General features: G+C 55.9%; 6 protein-coding genes across 6 annotated transcripts; 2 read left to right on the top strand and 4 right to left on the bottom strand.

The window, feature by feature from the left end:
• Positions 1-631: 631 nt before the first annotated feature.
• On the bottom strand, positions 632-1,292 carry POSPLADRAFT_1039351 (hypothetical protein). The gene is made up of 3 exons (XM_024477528.1): positions 1,058-1,292; positions 920-1,017; positions 632-834 (listed from the first exon to the last, which is right to left on the bottom strand). Exons 1-2 carry the CDS (start codon positions 1,154-1,156, stop codon positions 925-927), a joined length of 192 nt encoding a protein of 63 aa, XP_024341070.1. The 5' UTR covers positions 1,157-1,292; the 3' UTR covers positions 632-834; positions 920-924.
• Positions 1,293-1,743: 451 nt separating this feature from the next.
• On the bottom strand, positions 1,744-3,247 carry POSPLADRAFT_1179932 (hypothetical protein; the record flags this gene model as incomplete). The annotated part of the gene is made up of 4 exons (XM_024488712.1): positions 3,121-3,247; positions 2,776-3,071; positions 2,422-2,712; positions 1,744-2,361 (listed from the first exon to the last, which is right to left on the bottom strand). The coding sequence occupies exons 1-4, from the start codon at positions 3,137-3,139 to the stop codon at positions 1,744-1,746; spliced, it is 1,224 nt and encodes a 407-aa protein (XP_024341069.1). The 5' UTR covers positions 3,140-3,247.
• A 3,043-nt stretch (positions 3,248-6,290) lies between these two features.
• Positions 6,291-7,416, top strand: POSPLADRAFT_1073839 (hypothetical protein). The gene is made up of 3 exons (XM_024482646.1): positions 6,291-6,793; positions 6,854-6,916; positions 6,972-7,416. Exons 1-3 carry the CDS (start codon positions 6,362-6,364, stop codon positions 7,134-7,136), a joined length of 660 nt encoding a protein of 219 aa, XP_024341068.1. The 5' UTR covers positions 6,291-6,361; the 3' UTR covers positions 7,137-7,416.
• Positions 7,417-7,532: 116 nt separating this feature from the next.
• Positions 7,533-9,118, bottom strand: POSPLADRAFT_1045361 (hypothetical protein; the record flags this gene model as incomplete). Its single annotated transcript, XM_024478735.1, has 9 exons — positions 7,533-7,621; positions 7,677-7,758; positions 7,811-7,956; positions 8,015-8,164; positions 8,244-8,493; positions 8,543-8,592; positions 8,641-8,688; positions 8,742-8,788; positions 8,838-9,118. The coding sequence occupies 9 exons, from the start codon at positions 9,116-9,118 to the stop codon at positions 7,533-7,535; spliced, it is 1,143 nt and encodes a 380-aa protein (XP_024341067.1).
• Positions 9,119-9,682: 564 nt separating this feature from the next.
• On the top strand, positions 9,683-10,689 carry POSPLADRAFT_1137363 (hypothetical protein; the record flags this gene model as incomplete). The annotated part of the gene is made up of 4 exons (XM_024484784.1): positions 9,683-9,783; positions 9,959-10,121; positions 10,190-10,521; positions 10,635-10,689. The coding sequence occupies 4 exons, from the start codon at positions 9,683-9,685 to the stop codon at positions 10,687-10,689; spliced, it is 651 nt and encodes a 216-aa protein (XP_024341066.1).
• Positions 10,690-10,910: 221 nt separating this feature from the next.
• POSPLADRAFT_1137311 (hypothetical protein) lies at positions 10,911-12,960 on the bottom strand (the record flags this gene model as incomplete). The annotated part of the gene is made up of 8 exons (XM_024484780.1): positions 10,911-11,060; positions 11,122-11,155; positions 11,219-11,336; positions 11,397-11,496; positions 11,558-11,761; positions 11,873-12,377; positions 12,609-12,646; positions 12,700-12,960. The coding sequence occupies 8 exons, from the start codon at positions 12,958-12,960 to the stop codon at positions 10,911-10,913; spliced, it is 1,410 nt and encodes a 469-aa protein (XP_024341065.1).
• Positions 12,961-13,614: the final 654 nt, after the last annotated feature.

Raw genomic sequence — 13,614 nt, 5'->3', positions numbered from 1 at the left:
AGTGTTACTTCCGTCAGCGTTCGCCAACTTTACGGCATAGCCCCCTGATGGATCCAAAAGCCTCCGTGACATGCCCGGAAAAACTCCATGACAATTGGGGACAGAATCGATCCACGGTGGTTGTTGCCACGCTTTGGGCGCACAACCGTCAATCGCACTCGGTAAGTCGATGGAGACCACCTGTACCCGGACAGTCGACAGACGCCCCAAGTCGCCATGCCCTGCCTGATCGGGCCAAACTCGCTGGTCGGCCTGCGTACACCCCGGGTTATCCTGCTCCCTGATTGGCGGCAGGTCACGCCTGCCGACTTGGGGGTTCGGGTAGGCACAGTGTATGGACTGTGAACAGGCGATTCGAGCGCATCAAGGATGTCATTCAATGGCGGACCATGCGCTGCCTCTACGTCTGGGGCATTGGGTCCCACGCTCAAAAATTACCCCAGCAGCATTGCTCTTTTTCGCGCATCAGGACTCATCAGAGATAGAACATGTCTGTCCCATGCATAGATGCTACGAGGTCAGTAACAGAAGCCGAGACGCGAGGATCTGAGCATAATCCCTCCCCGTCTGGCCGCGAGAGACCCACCGATGCTCCCAGGATAATGTCATGTCGAGAGATGACTTACAGGCGTCAATGGTAATACGATAACATTGTCTAATGTTACAGATGCGACAGAAACGGTGTACGGTACATCCTATGATTAATGAGCATCGTAGCTATTATACTCCCTTCTTTGATAGCGCCTCATACTTTCGCACTTGAGAGTGCTGTATAATAGACGTGAGTGCGTGCTACACTCGGGCAATAGCCGCAATTCCTCCGCCGCTAGAGACCTGTTAGTACTTGGTAAGTCGCACGGCAGCGCCCCTCATAAAAAAGCATGGCAAGGAAATGCAAGCCATAATGACTCTGGCGCACAAGTATTATAGTCGATCACCGATCATGATCGTAGAATGCTGTCCAGTGTGCAATGGTTCATGATTGAACGCATTGTGAACGAGGTTTGTTTCCATAAGCTCAATGACGTTCACCGTACTTCAAACACCTCAGATAGACGTGATCTTTACATATCGCGCAGTTGTAATAGCTCGCCGTGGTCTTTTCCCTAGCGCTGCCGCTTCCAGCGTGAAAGCATGTCAAAGTGGGGAGGAACATCGTGGCAGTTTAAGTCCCGTGTAGACCATCCAGTCCGACACTCGCGATGGCGAGTTGCAGAACTGGAGGGTCTGGGTACGAGACTATATGAGACCAGAAGACGGCGTCCGTTCAGCGTTCCTGTACGCATGTGTGCCTTGGAAACTGAGCGAGAAGAAAGGGTCGGATCAGACAGCGCAACTGGCTCTCGATGTCGGCATTGTAAACCCCTCCCGTCACAATGTATAAAAATCTGCGCCTCGAGAAGGTGGCGTCGGTGGCACGTACAGCCGAGGCTGTTGGCAACCGTCAAGGCGATAGTCAACGGGCGCCGGATATCATGGTCACGGTCCACCTACTACTGTGAGGTAAGCTACGGCTAAGCATTGGCGTTCTCGAAGCATTCTGTGAACGCTGCGAACGCGATCTAAAAAATACTCATCTTGTGCTCAGACCCGCAGATAACTTACTGTGACAAGGTGGTTACACCACGTCCATGTCCATGCCGCAAACAAAGTATGGCCGTATACAACAGCATATCATACAGCGAGAGCTAGATACATGAGAGCAAGATTTGCCGAGGAGTGTCATTGTCCAGATGGAAGGCATCAGTCCTGAGGCAACGGCGGAGGCGCCTCGGGCTGTGGGGCGAAGATCAGATTCAGCGGAGGAGTGGTCTGGCTGTCGTCCGACAACAGTGTCGCAATGATACTACGGCCCGCGAAGCTACGACCAGCGAGCGCCTTTAGTGCCTGGGCGGCACTATACGATTCTCGGTACTTGACGTACACCCGTCCTACACCGGACGCCTCGTCGATGCGCTGGGCCGCGATCGCGCTGTCGTGTCCGCTCTCGCCCCACTTGCCCTTGTCGCGCTTGACGGGACGGGGGATGCGGAGGTCTTCAACGACACCATACTTGGAACATTCCTCCTTGATGTCTTCGAAAAGGTCCGCGTAATCCTGGTCGTCTGTAAGATCTTCGGTGACAACCATGTTCAGCATCAGCAGGATCCGCGCGTCGGTGTTGTCCACGTCTGTAGCGGGCAGAATGGGCTTCGGGATTTCCACTTGGTCGTACATGCCAGGGATGGGGGATTGACCAGGTTTTGCACCGACTGAGGCACGCTGGACGACAAGGTACTTGTCTCCGAGCTCCATGCCGCTCAATGATTGGATCGCAACATCTGTCACACCAGTATCGACGTATTCAAAGAAGGCGAAGCCCTGTGAACGAAAGTAACCTTTAAGAACTGGCTTGGCTGACTCGGGACAAAGTTATCTCACCTTCGACGGGCCGTTTCCGTTCTCCCGAACGAGGTTGAATGCCTTCAGCTCCCCAAAGCTCTTGAGTAGTTCCATGACTTGCTCTTCATTGAGATAAGTCGGCAGCCCACCGACGAAGATTTTGTTGATTGAATCTGGCACATTAGTCGAAACCACACCCGGCACGTGCATCATAGGTGCTATAGACTCAGGGCCGCCATAGTCCTTAGGACGACGGATCTTGAGGGGTCCATTGAGGAAGATGATGCCATCGAAGGCCATGGCTGCTGTAGCATCTTCAGCACTGCGAAACTGTCGACAACATTGGTTAGTCAGTCAATTTCATATCGTCCTAACGTCACATTTGGCACTGACCTCAACGAATGCATAGTTCTTCTCATAGTTGCACTGGACCGCGAGGACCGGATTACCGGGAGCACCAGTACCGATACTCATCTCCTTCATTTTAGAATTGAAGAAGTCAGCAAGGTTTTGTTCGTTGATGTCTGGCGTTATACTGCCGATGTACAGCCGACGGGACTGTCTGGACAAATTCGGGTTCCCACCGATGCCCATACCAAAGCTCTGTACAGGCAAAGGAGGAGGAAGACCCGGGATGGCGAGGATGGGCGGAATCTGGGTTCGATTAGCGCCCGGTAGGTTGAACAAACCTTCGTTCGAAACGTCAGCGTTGACGCATGCATGTGAACTGTAACGTACCTGTCTGCTTGGCCTGCATTGCAGTGTATTGCTCGTAGCCAGGTGCATGCACATCCCAACCACTTGCCTTTCTCTTTCTCTGAGACAAAGGCGCAGCATCAGACGGGGTAGGCGACCTCCTCTCCGGCGTCCCTAGGCCATCGCGCTGGCGACCTCGTCCCCTCTTGTCGCCGCCGTCCGTATCGTCTCGGGGAGGCCGTCCGCGGTGGCCGCCTGGCTGTCCCATTCCATGATCCTCATGGCCTCGGTAGTCACGACGGCGGTCTTCGTCGTAACGTGGCCGCCTCTGCCCGTGGTCATCTTGGCCGCGTCCTCCACGGCCTCCGTAGCGGTCCCTCTCCCTGTCGCGGTCTCTGTCACCGCGGTCCCTTTCACCACCGCCACCACCACCACGGTCCCCGTGACGGCGGGACTCGTAGCGCTCCCTGTCCCTATCGCGGTCGCGTTCCTCGCGGTGCCTTCCGTGTTCACGGTCCCGCCCCTCGTGACGTGACGAGTGATAGCGGTCGGCGTACCGGTCTGTAAGAATGAAAGGAACGGCGGAGTAAGTATATGGTGCGCAATGTGCGGTCGAGCTCTGTCAGTACGGATCCGGCACGAGACGGTCTGGACGGGCGGCGGCAACGGGGCGCACTAGCTAGCTAGAGAAAGAAGGAATGCATGGCGCAGGAGGAACGGTGCACCATGAGTCCATCGTCTGTGGTCTGAAAAAACGCAGGATGAGGTGGCTGTGGGGCAGTCACCTGTGAGACCCTTCGACCCGGCTCTGTGCATTCCTGCCTCCGGAGCGACATGAAAGCATGAAGAAATGTAAGAACACCCGAAGCTCACCATTGTTGTCATCAGGTGCAGTGGCCATGGTATAGCCTGCCTTTCAGAGTAGCGTGGACGTGGAAAGCAACCTCGGATAGGGTTATCCCTAAACTTTGTCAGGGATAAGGGTCTTATCTAGAATTAATTTACCAGCTAAAACAGGTAAAGATAATAATTGCGAGCGAAGCGAGCATATATCCAACATATATCGGCTAAAGGGGCTGAGGCCGGGCTTTCAGTTGGAACAAACAAGTACAAAGGATATATGCAAGCGCCCGGGGTGTTACGTTGAAAGGCAAGAGGCGGGCGAGATTGAGATCGGGGATATGCTCCACCTGAGAAGTGGATAGCCCCCCGGTGTCCGGGGGGCCTGATTTCAATCTCTGCGCCGTTTTCGCTGTATCTCTGAATAACGCCTGCAAGAGTTTCTTTCATGTCCTATCACTCTGTAAGATGAATGAGATTGAATATAGTCGTATTTTGACAAAAAGAAACGAATTTTTTACTCCTCTTAGAAGCCACTGTCGGATGTGTTTTTGCTGCGTGCAGAGAGTGTGGCCGCAGGCACGTGACATGTGCTGCCCAAGAGCGCGTCGCGCTACGAGTCAGCCTTCCTCACTCTCGCTCAACGCACTCATGAATACAGTATCCCAAGATAGTGACACAAAATCTGCTTTCATTCAATGCTATCTACTCCTGGCGACTTACGCTATTCGACTTCGTTATCTGCCACTGACTCGGACTCCTTTACATCCCAGTGCCATAAGCAATCACGAGCAGATACGATGCGGGTTGACAATGCAGCGCAGCGGACAAAACGAGGCAGATTTTGGGCTAATATACTTACCAGAGCGACCCCATCATGTACTTGATGACGAATGATATCTAGAATAAGCCTACTCAACTGTGTATGCCTGCTCGAGTGCATCGCTCTTCGTCTACCATGCAAGAAGGGGACTTGAAAAAAGGAAAAAAAGGCCCAGCTGCCTGCCTATTATGGTTAGAACATCTATCACATGACGCGTTCTAACTAAGAAGGAGGTTATCTTACCCTACTTTCGGGGTCCTTTCAATGCGCACGGTGAATGTGGCTCATTGCATTTTTGCCCGCCTCTTGTTGAAAGGACTGTAAGTCACCCCAATATCCTTCAAACTTCGTCATCAAGGTCTCAGAACACTGGCAGGCATGCAGCAAACGAATATATGTATAAATAATGGCATGAAGGTGAGACTGTGTTGAGAAATAAGTGAAACTGCATGAAAAGCAATTAGACGCCAGTCCGCTGATAGTGCGATGTAGTATTCAGCGCTTCGCGAGCCACTTCCCGTGCAGCGGGTGCATATTAATAATATTGCTGTTACAAAGGTATCATTAAACCTTATCATTATCTAATTATCTAACATCGCAATAGGTGACGTCGTCTTCTTGTTCTCAGACTCATATCCAGAGTACTCTGAAGTACTCAAACTTTGGGCTCGGACTATCTTCTGGCCCGCTGCTTTCTAGCTTGCACAAAGTCTTTATAAAGCACTTTAGGTGAACGTGCACCGACGCCAATTACACTGGTTTTGCTAAAATCTATGGCGCTCAGCTCGTCTCGCGATACGTCGCACTTGGGATGTAATCGCCCCCTTGATGTCAGCTCATCACGTCTTGTGCCTTTCAATGTGTTCACAAGAGCCCGCCTGCCGTAATCTTCATGACGACGAGTAACCGCTCTGCTAGTGTTCTGCTTCTGGTATGGCCGCTTTCGCTCGCGGCCTTACGGGGAAAAGCACCTGTACCAAGGAGCTTATGGTCTACGTTTGCCTCTCCTCAGCCTGGTGATGATCCCCAAGTCCGTTTCGTACGGGGCCGTTGTCGACGTTTCTATAGTATCCACTTGAATGTCTGACGTCGGCAGCTCCCAAGATACGCGCAGCCGTCACCTGCCCCAGCACAATTACCTGACGTTACCAAAAACTTCAATCTTGTGAGAACAACACCTTGCGTTCAGGCTCTTATATTCTGCTTTCGACGCGAGCCTGGACACTGACACTGACAGAAGCCGACGCGACGCGACACGTTCTCCACGTGACCTGCATTGAATGCCGCGACCCCGCGACGTTGCCGAGAGTACGCGTCCCCGTACCAGGCACAATAATAGCCATTGCAACATTTGCCTTGTCCTCCGCTGCCGACAGGCCAACTAATACCGGAGCGATGCTGTCTTACGACCACCGTCGGCCTACTTCAAACCCTGCTCCTCTCTGCTCTTGCTGACGCCAGCGCTCGGCCGGCGCATGCAGCACAGCCTATTGTTGCGGATATAAAGGACCGTCAAGCACCCATACCCTCAGTATCACAGCGAATAACCAGCACCGCGATATCCACCCTGCACCCCTACCATCTCGCAAGACCACATCTCATATCAGCCTCTCCCGGACCATGCATCCCTACGCGCACCACCACTGGCACGGTTTCCGCCATCGGCGCGGTGGGCGCATCGTGTGGTTTGCCATCGGCGCCACTGTCGCTACGTTCTGGCACAAGTCGCACGAAGCGCACGAGTGGAGGGAACAGCACTGCTGGCGCAAATGCATCCCGCGCGAGGCGTACGCTCCGCCGCCCGGCCCTGTTCCTGCAAACTTGACGCCTGTCACTTCCGACGACGCTGCGGGCTCCTCGAAGATCGAACTCGACCGGCAGAGGTGGGGCTGGGCCTGGAACTCAGAGAAGGGATGGAAGTCGTGGGGGAACCCGCCGCTGTCGCGTGACGGCGCCTTCCCTCCGCATGTTCCACCGACGCCCATGCCTTCGGATCGTAACGACGAGGACTTGAAGCGGATGCAAGCCCTTGGGAAGCAAGCGACCGACACTGTGAGTTTCAAGTTTCCCTAGCTGTTGCGGGCACTGTGCCGACCGTGCCTCGAGGGACAGATCGCCGAGCTTTCAGAAGCCACACTGGACTCGGTCCTCGCAACCGTGCGGAGTCTCAAGACGGTATGTCTCGTATTTGTGGAGCCTGACAAGCACGGACTTGATGTAGCTACTTCAGAAACTGGCGGAAGCACGTCTTCAGCGTGAGCAACACTTGCAGCAGATCCAGGCCCTCAAGGAAGAGCAATACAAGATGTTCGAGGAGTGGCAGAAGCAGCGAGAGCAGCAAGCCCAGGCAGAACAGGCCAAAGAGCAAGCTACGAAGCCGAGACATATGGTCTGACAGTTTTGTTCAAGCTATCACTATGTACGGCATACTACTACTATTTCCGGATCTCCTGTCGTTTCATGCCTCCTCACACTGCTCATGGACAAACTTCTCTTTGCTGTGGAACATTGTTGTAGCAGTATCCGTATAAATGCGGGGCGTTTCACGTAGATCTGACTAGGGACACTGTTGTCCCACTTGAATAGGTTCTGTTTCGATCTGGTACTGTCAATATCGATGTTTAGCTAGCGGCCTTGAAACCCCTAGAGGCCGAAATATACACGTTCATTGACACAGTCGGGTCCCATCAGTCAAGATCCAGCAAGTCAGCAATCAATCCAACCAAACTTCTAGTATCGCTACATATAAATCATAACACGTTGTCTGTCGTAAGTCGTCCAGGTGATGATTTCACACCTGCCCCGCGACGAAGGGCAAGGGGTCGCACCGCTTAGTGACGTATTCGGGCGCGCGGGGCTCAATTTTGCCCTGAGATTCAGCTGCAGGATATCTAGTCAGATACGAATGAAAGAACGAAACGTTGAGTAAACATACGCGGCGCGCTCCAGAAATAGATCACTAGCCCGACGATGACGACCACGAAGGAAGGGAAGTAAAGCCAATATGGCCGGTAGTGCTGGGCATGCGGAGTCAGCATCTGGGGGCGGACGTAGGAAGAGCGAACGCACGAAGAGGAACAGCCCGAAGAGGAGCCCGTAAAAGTCGCTCGACAGGATGCTCAGGTTGTAGTACGCGGACGATGCCATGCGATACAGCATCGGCGCGACCGTGTAGAGAATGAACATTGACGCGGTGTACGCGACGAGGATCCCGACTGCAGCGAGCAGGGTCAACTCTAAGTATCAAAGGCGACGAGCCTGTGGGTCACGCACTGTTCTTGCCATCCCAGGTCGCCTGGACCATGTCTTTATGCTCGAGGCCGGCAGCCTGAATGCCGTTGATGATCATGCCCCACATGCCCAGCTGGCCGACAACTTCGTAGAGCGGCGATTTCCGCACGAAGAACTCCTCCGTTGCGTTCGCTGTAGATGGACGTCAGGAGCATGTAATCAGCGGCCTTTCCAAAAGCGGGATGGAGAAGGCATAGGCATGGATGCTCACTGAAGCCGTATAATGTCGCGCCGACGATCATGAACACGTCGCCCTTCGCGCGGCTGAGCGCGGGCCAGTCCTTGTCCGTGAGCTCGTCCGACGCGACAAGCATGCCGAGCCCACCGACACAGACAAGCACGCCGAGGAGCTGTGATAGCTTGTAGCGCGGCCGCATCCAAAGCCAGGAGAAGAACAGGCAGGAGGGGATCGCCCACGCGTCAAGCAACTCGCAGGAGAGGAGGGTCGTGTAGTTATACGCCTGCACGCGCGATCAGCCGAGGAGAGACGAGATGTGGATAGTGACATACCTTGACGGCAAGAAAATTTCCTTCCACATCACAAGCTGCGAGAATGATGTCTGGAGCCTATGTGAGCGGACATCGAGGAAACGGGGTGCGACATTTACATCTCCAGCCATCTTTCCAGATCATCTTCAGCCATCCCTTGAACCCATCTGAAGTATTCCGTGAGCATGAACACTATTTCCAAATCGGACGGCACGCTTACATTGGTAAATGGTGTAAGGTGTATACACGATGAAGATGGAGAAGTACCTATTGCCAATGAGTTCTCGTCTCGCACGAAAGGTCCACAAGCGCTCACAGAAACCATGTCTGTGTCGTGGGCAGGGACCAGTTGCGATCCACGAGCTCAGTAGTCGTGACATTCGTGCAGGTGATACACAGCGAGACCAGCTGCCCAGCCAGAAGGGAGAGGACGAAGCGTTTGGTCCATATACTGACGAAACGGACTCGGAGACTTGACACGAACGCCCGAAGCGAGGTATAGTCGAGCGGCGGGCGAGGATCGACGACGACTTCCTGAGAAACGAGTGTGGGCTGAGCATCGATACTATCGTCGATGTAGTCATGTTTGGTGTCCATCCTGGAGAGCGCAGGAGAGAGCTGGTCTGGGGCTGCCATGGTGGTCAAGCTGAGTCGCGCAGACGGTGCACGCCGTGCGAGGGGACCTTTTACGGCCTGGGAGAGAGAGAGGGAGCAGGCTAAGCTGGACGAGGCCAGTGGCGCAGAGCCATATGCCCTGCCCTAAGCGCCTGCCGTAACGCACTGGGAAAAACTCGCCATCATTTTCCATCCCAGGCCCGATCAATCGTAGTGTTTTCAGGCACGCGACTTTGTCACGTGCCACTGCACTGTACGCCCCGACGCGTCTCCCGACGTGTGGCTCTCGACGCGCGCAGCCCCTCATGACAACGCAGACACAGGCAGGAGTTTACTCAGGGATAAAACCTGCGACACATACTAATATGGGGATGCATCAGCTATCAGACGGTATTGACAGCAGGAGGACATACCTCAAAGCGAAGATCCTTCATGATCATCTCCAGCAAGTGGCACACAAGCGCAAGGATAGTGCCGTGCTTGACGGGCTCACCTATGCCTCCGCTATCTCTCTACTGGACGACCCTTGCTCAGACACACCTCAGCATGACACCGAGACGCACCCGGGGAACATTGGCAAACAGCCCCTTGCTCCTGGTGGCCTGTCCGAGATCGACTTTCGAAGGTTCAGCCGAGTATCAGCGCCTGTGAGCAGGAACGTCTTCTATATCATGCTATCGGCCGTGTATCGTTCTTCAGACGCCTCCGCAGTACGAAATTGAGCTGGCTGCGGAGATGAAAAGCACCTTGCTCACCATTCTCGACTTCTATGACACTGAAAATGGTAACGCCCCTTCAAGCAACACTCATGCGCGCCTTCAGACTGACCACCGTGATAGAAGAATCCGACGAGAAGACCCGCATCGAGTCTGCGTTCACGCTTCCCGAGCGAATACGCGCTCGGAAAGAAGAGACATCTCGGCAGCGTTCCGTATTGGCAGAACACCGCAGTCGCGTCCAAACGCTCGTGACACAGATCAACGAGGTACACTGCACTCTCAGCCCCACACCCGTTTCCCCTCCTCACAACTCACAACTCGTCGCGGGACACAGATCCACCCTCGTCTCGAGGAGCAGCTTCTTGCCGCCCTCGCCACGCTTCCCCCCCTTCTCGACGCGGCGCGCACTGCCCACGCCGACGTCCTCGCGCTCACACTCGAGGCTGCCCTGCTCAAGCTCTCCGTCCTCCGCGCCCGCGCGCACATCGCGCTCTACGGACACGCGGCACCGTCCAACCCGCGCGCGACGATGGCCCGCGCGCTCGCCGCGGCGCAGGAGAAGCTCCGTGCGAAGCAGCGTGCGCAAGAGGACGAGGAGCGCGCATTAGACGCGCAGCTCGCCGCGTACGAGGGCGCGCTGGGCTTTGTGGGCGGGCGTGAGGGCGGGTTCGCGCAGCTCGTGGAGGACATGGCAAGGGTAAGGAGGGAGACGGAAGAGTGCAGGAAAGATCTGAGGAGGCTTGGCTGGACGGGCGATTAACCCGGATTTTCTGGTCTAGTATAACTGCACTCTACGCGCACCTACGCTTACGAGCGGCCAGTAGAATTATCTGAAGCCGAGCATAACGCCTTGTCGACTTCGGAGAGAACGAACTACCATGTTACATCAGCATGCTATGACGACTGCTGTTGATGTGCTCCGCGGCGCCGTAAGCGTCCCATTATTCACTGGCTAATCTGCCATTCTTGCACAAATACAGAGGACTCTCGGTCTGTATATACACTCTGCTCATCCCCCTCCCTCGTATATGGGCTCCTCCGGAGGCGAGACATCATTATGCCTCCCCGAGGATGACGGCACTGTCGGGCTGCTGCTTCTTTCGATGCACGTTCTGGTGCCGCGTGAGCTGGTCAGGCCGCGCGAACGACTTGTTGCACCCCGGCTCCGTGCACGAATACGGACGAGCGCCCGTGTGCGTCCGCAACTGCGCGTGTAGCATGTCAAGGCACGATCACCGCGATAGCACGATATAAATAAATACACACATGCTTCGACAGATTTGACGACTCCGCGAACGCCCTGGAGCATTGCCGCGCTATCAGCATGCGGCTGCATTGCGTGGACGCGCAGCCTGCCACGCACCTCTCGCAATACGAACATTTGAACGGCTTGTGGCCGTTGTGCGTGCGCTTGTGTATCGTGAGCGCGCCTGTGATCGCAAAGGCCTTGCCACAGCCAGGGAAATCGCAGACATACGGTTCTGGAGCCAGGCCGCGAGAGTCAGAATCTGAATGAAGGGAGCGGGCCTCGAAACACTTACTTTCTTGTGTGTGGCGGCGCATGTGCTGCGCGAGGGTGGCTGCCTCTGAGAAATTCTGTTTGCATATTTTGCACTGGAATGGGCGATGCCCTGTGTGGCTCTACGATACGAGACTCTGATGAACAAACGATACACGCGCCCAATACGAGCGAGAAAGGCACCTGGAGGTGGCGCAGAATTTTCTGCTTGCTCGAGAAGCCGTTGTCGCCGTGGCGGGCACAGCCTTCCCAGTAGCAATCGTAGTGCGCACGGCCAGAGCCGACGTGCGCAGCAGTGATGTGCGCCGTGAGCGCGTCACAAGACGCAAATGTCTGCGCGCACCCCGTCCATTTACAGTCGTGAGCAGAGGGCGCTGAACAGTCGTGCTCGGGAAGCGGCGTCGGGGGACCGTGCGCCGGGACAGATGCCTCGCTTGTGCCCGAGCCGGGGGAAGGCGAGGGTCGGAAGGACGACAGGACAGGGAAGGGTTGCGCTACTGACGTCGCTTGACCAGTCTCGGCGGAGAGCGCCTCTGTCCCCGCGCACACGTCCTCCTGCTTCGACGCGCGCATGTGCAGCCCGAGGTGGTCTTCGAGCAGATGGCTGGCAAGGATCCCGAGCGCAGTGTCCTCCGCATTGCCGGACGACGGGCCAGGCACCGACTGGGGTGTCGGGTAAATCTGGCAGTCGGCCCACAAGCACGACAGCGGGTTGGCGCCGGCGTGCTGCGTTGATGCGGCGACGGAAACAGGCTGGGATACAGGGATGGCCGGGGACAGCTCCGACGCTGGCGGCAGGCGCAGATGCTGCAGGTTGACATGCCCCACGAGCTCGCCCAGCGACGTGAACGAGACGGGACAGCCCGCCCACTGGCACTTGTACGGCAGCGCCTGGGGCTGTGGCGAGTGCGCTGCTTCCGAATCGGGAAAGAAGTGCGGCATGCCCATCGACTGCATAGCCGACACGGTGTGCGGGCTCAGACCGTGCTGCTGAAACATTGGACTAGGATTGGGCTGAGGCGCTGCAGATGCAGCATGGCCGGTACTCATACTACTGCTGGCCTGCGAATGAGATAGCTGCGGCGTCGATGCTGCCGAGCTTAAGCTATCACTGCTTGCGGTGACCTGGTCTAGATGCTGGGCTTCCGAGCATGCACAAAGGAATGCCGCGAAAGCATTATCGAAGGCAAAGTTATTCTGGGCGGGAATCAAGTCCGATGGAAATGATCTGGACTCTGGCAAGTATCCATGGTAGTCTGAGCAGCATTGGAACTATCAAGGGGCGTGAGAGTCCATGCGAGCACTGGACGCTGTCTACGACGTACGAATTGATCAAGGTCGGGGCACTCTGCGCTGCAGGGCTCGCAAGCCTCGACGGGTGTACCTACGGGGCAGGGGGCTGCGTCGTGATGCGCGTCGTTGCAGGGCACGACGATGCACTGATCGGTGCAGTCGGCACTGAGCTCGAGCTCGACGGGGCAAGGGCTGCCGGGGCACTCTTTTGCGCACTCTGCGCAATTGAGGGGGGCAGTGCCGTGTATTACGGCGCCGCACGGGCACGTCCTGACAGGCCCCTGGAAACACATTGGCCGCGCGGACGCCTCGTTTGTTGAGCGCAAGGCAGAAAAATGGTGGAGGGCTGCGAGGGAGGAGAATGCGCGGGGAGAAGAAAAGCGTGGCTTGTGCGGTAGCGGTGAATGTGCGCCGGTAGAGGGGGAAAAGACAGAAGGGGGATAGCCGGAAGATAGTGGCGAAGAGGGAGACGAGGCAGGATTGGCCATGGTCGCGTTGCGGAGAGAGAGTACCCGTCCGGTCACCGTACAGTACTCCCATTACGTAACACACGGCGACCGTTCCTTCATGCCCTTTCCGGGCCACTGCCCCCGAGCCAATCACACCATCCGGCTGTAGACACCTCTTGCGAACTCACAACAGCCACGGCGAACGACACCTGTCGCATATCGCCTGGGCACTGCTGTCACCCGGCCGCGTCTGTGGTCGCTGGCCCAGCCCAGGATAAGTTTCAAATTGGACACAAGGATTGCCCGAGCGGTCGCCGAGCTATCTGCAAAGGCACTCGACTTTCTGGACTATCTCTCTGGCAGGATTTGCCCCCCTCTAGACACAGGCAGTCTAGTTCCATACAGGCGCAACCATCTCTCTCAGGCCGCTTCTGCTGTTCCTCTGCCCGTTCAAATTCAGACTTCGAAGCCACCGGTTCTCGGTTTTGGCGCATCCGG

The sequence above is a fragment of the Postia placenta genome, assembly GCF_002117355.1.
Source record: "Postia placenta MAD-698-R-SB12 unplaced genomic scaffold POSPLAscaffold_4, whole genome shotgun sequence".
In the NCBI taxonomy this organism is placed as follows: Eukaryota; Fungi; Basidiomycota; class Agaricomycetes; order Polyporales; family Adustoporiaceae; genus Rhodonia; species Rhodonia placenta.
The sequence above is the reverse complement of the archived record's forward strand: the minus strand, read 5'-3'. Positions and strand labels throughout refer to the sequence as shown.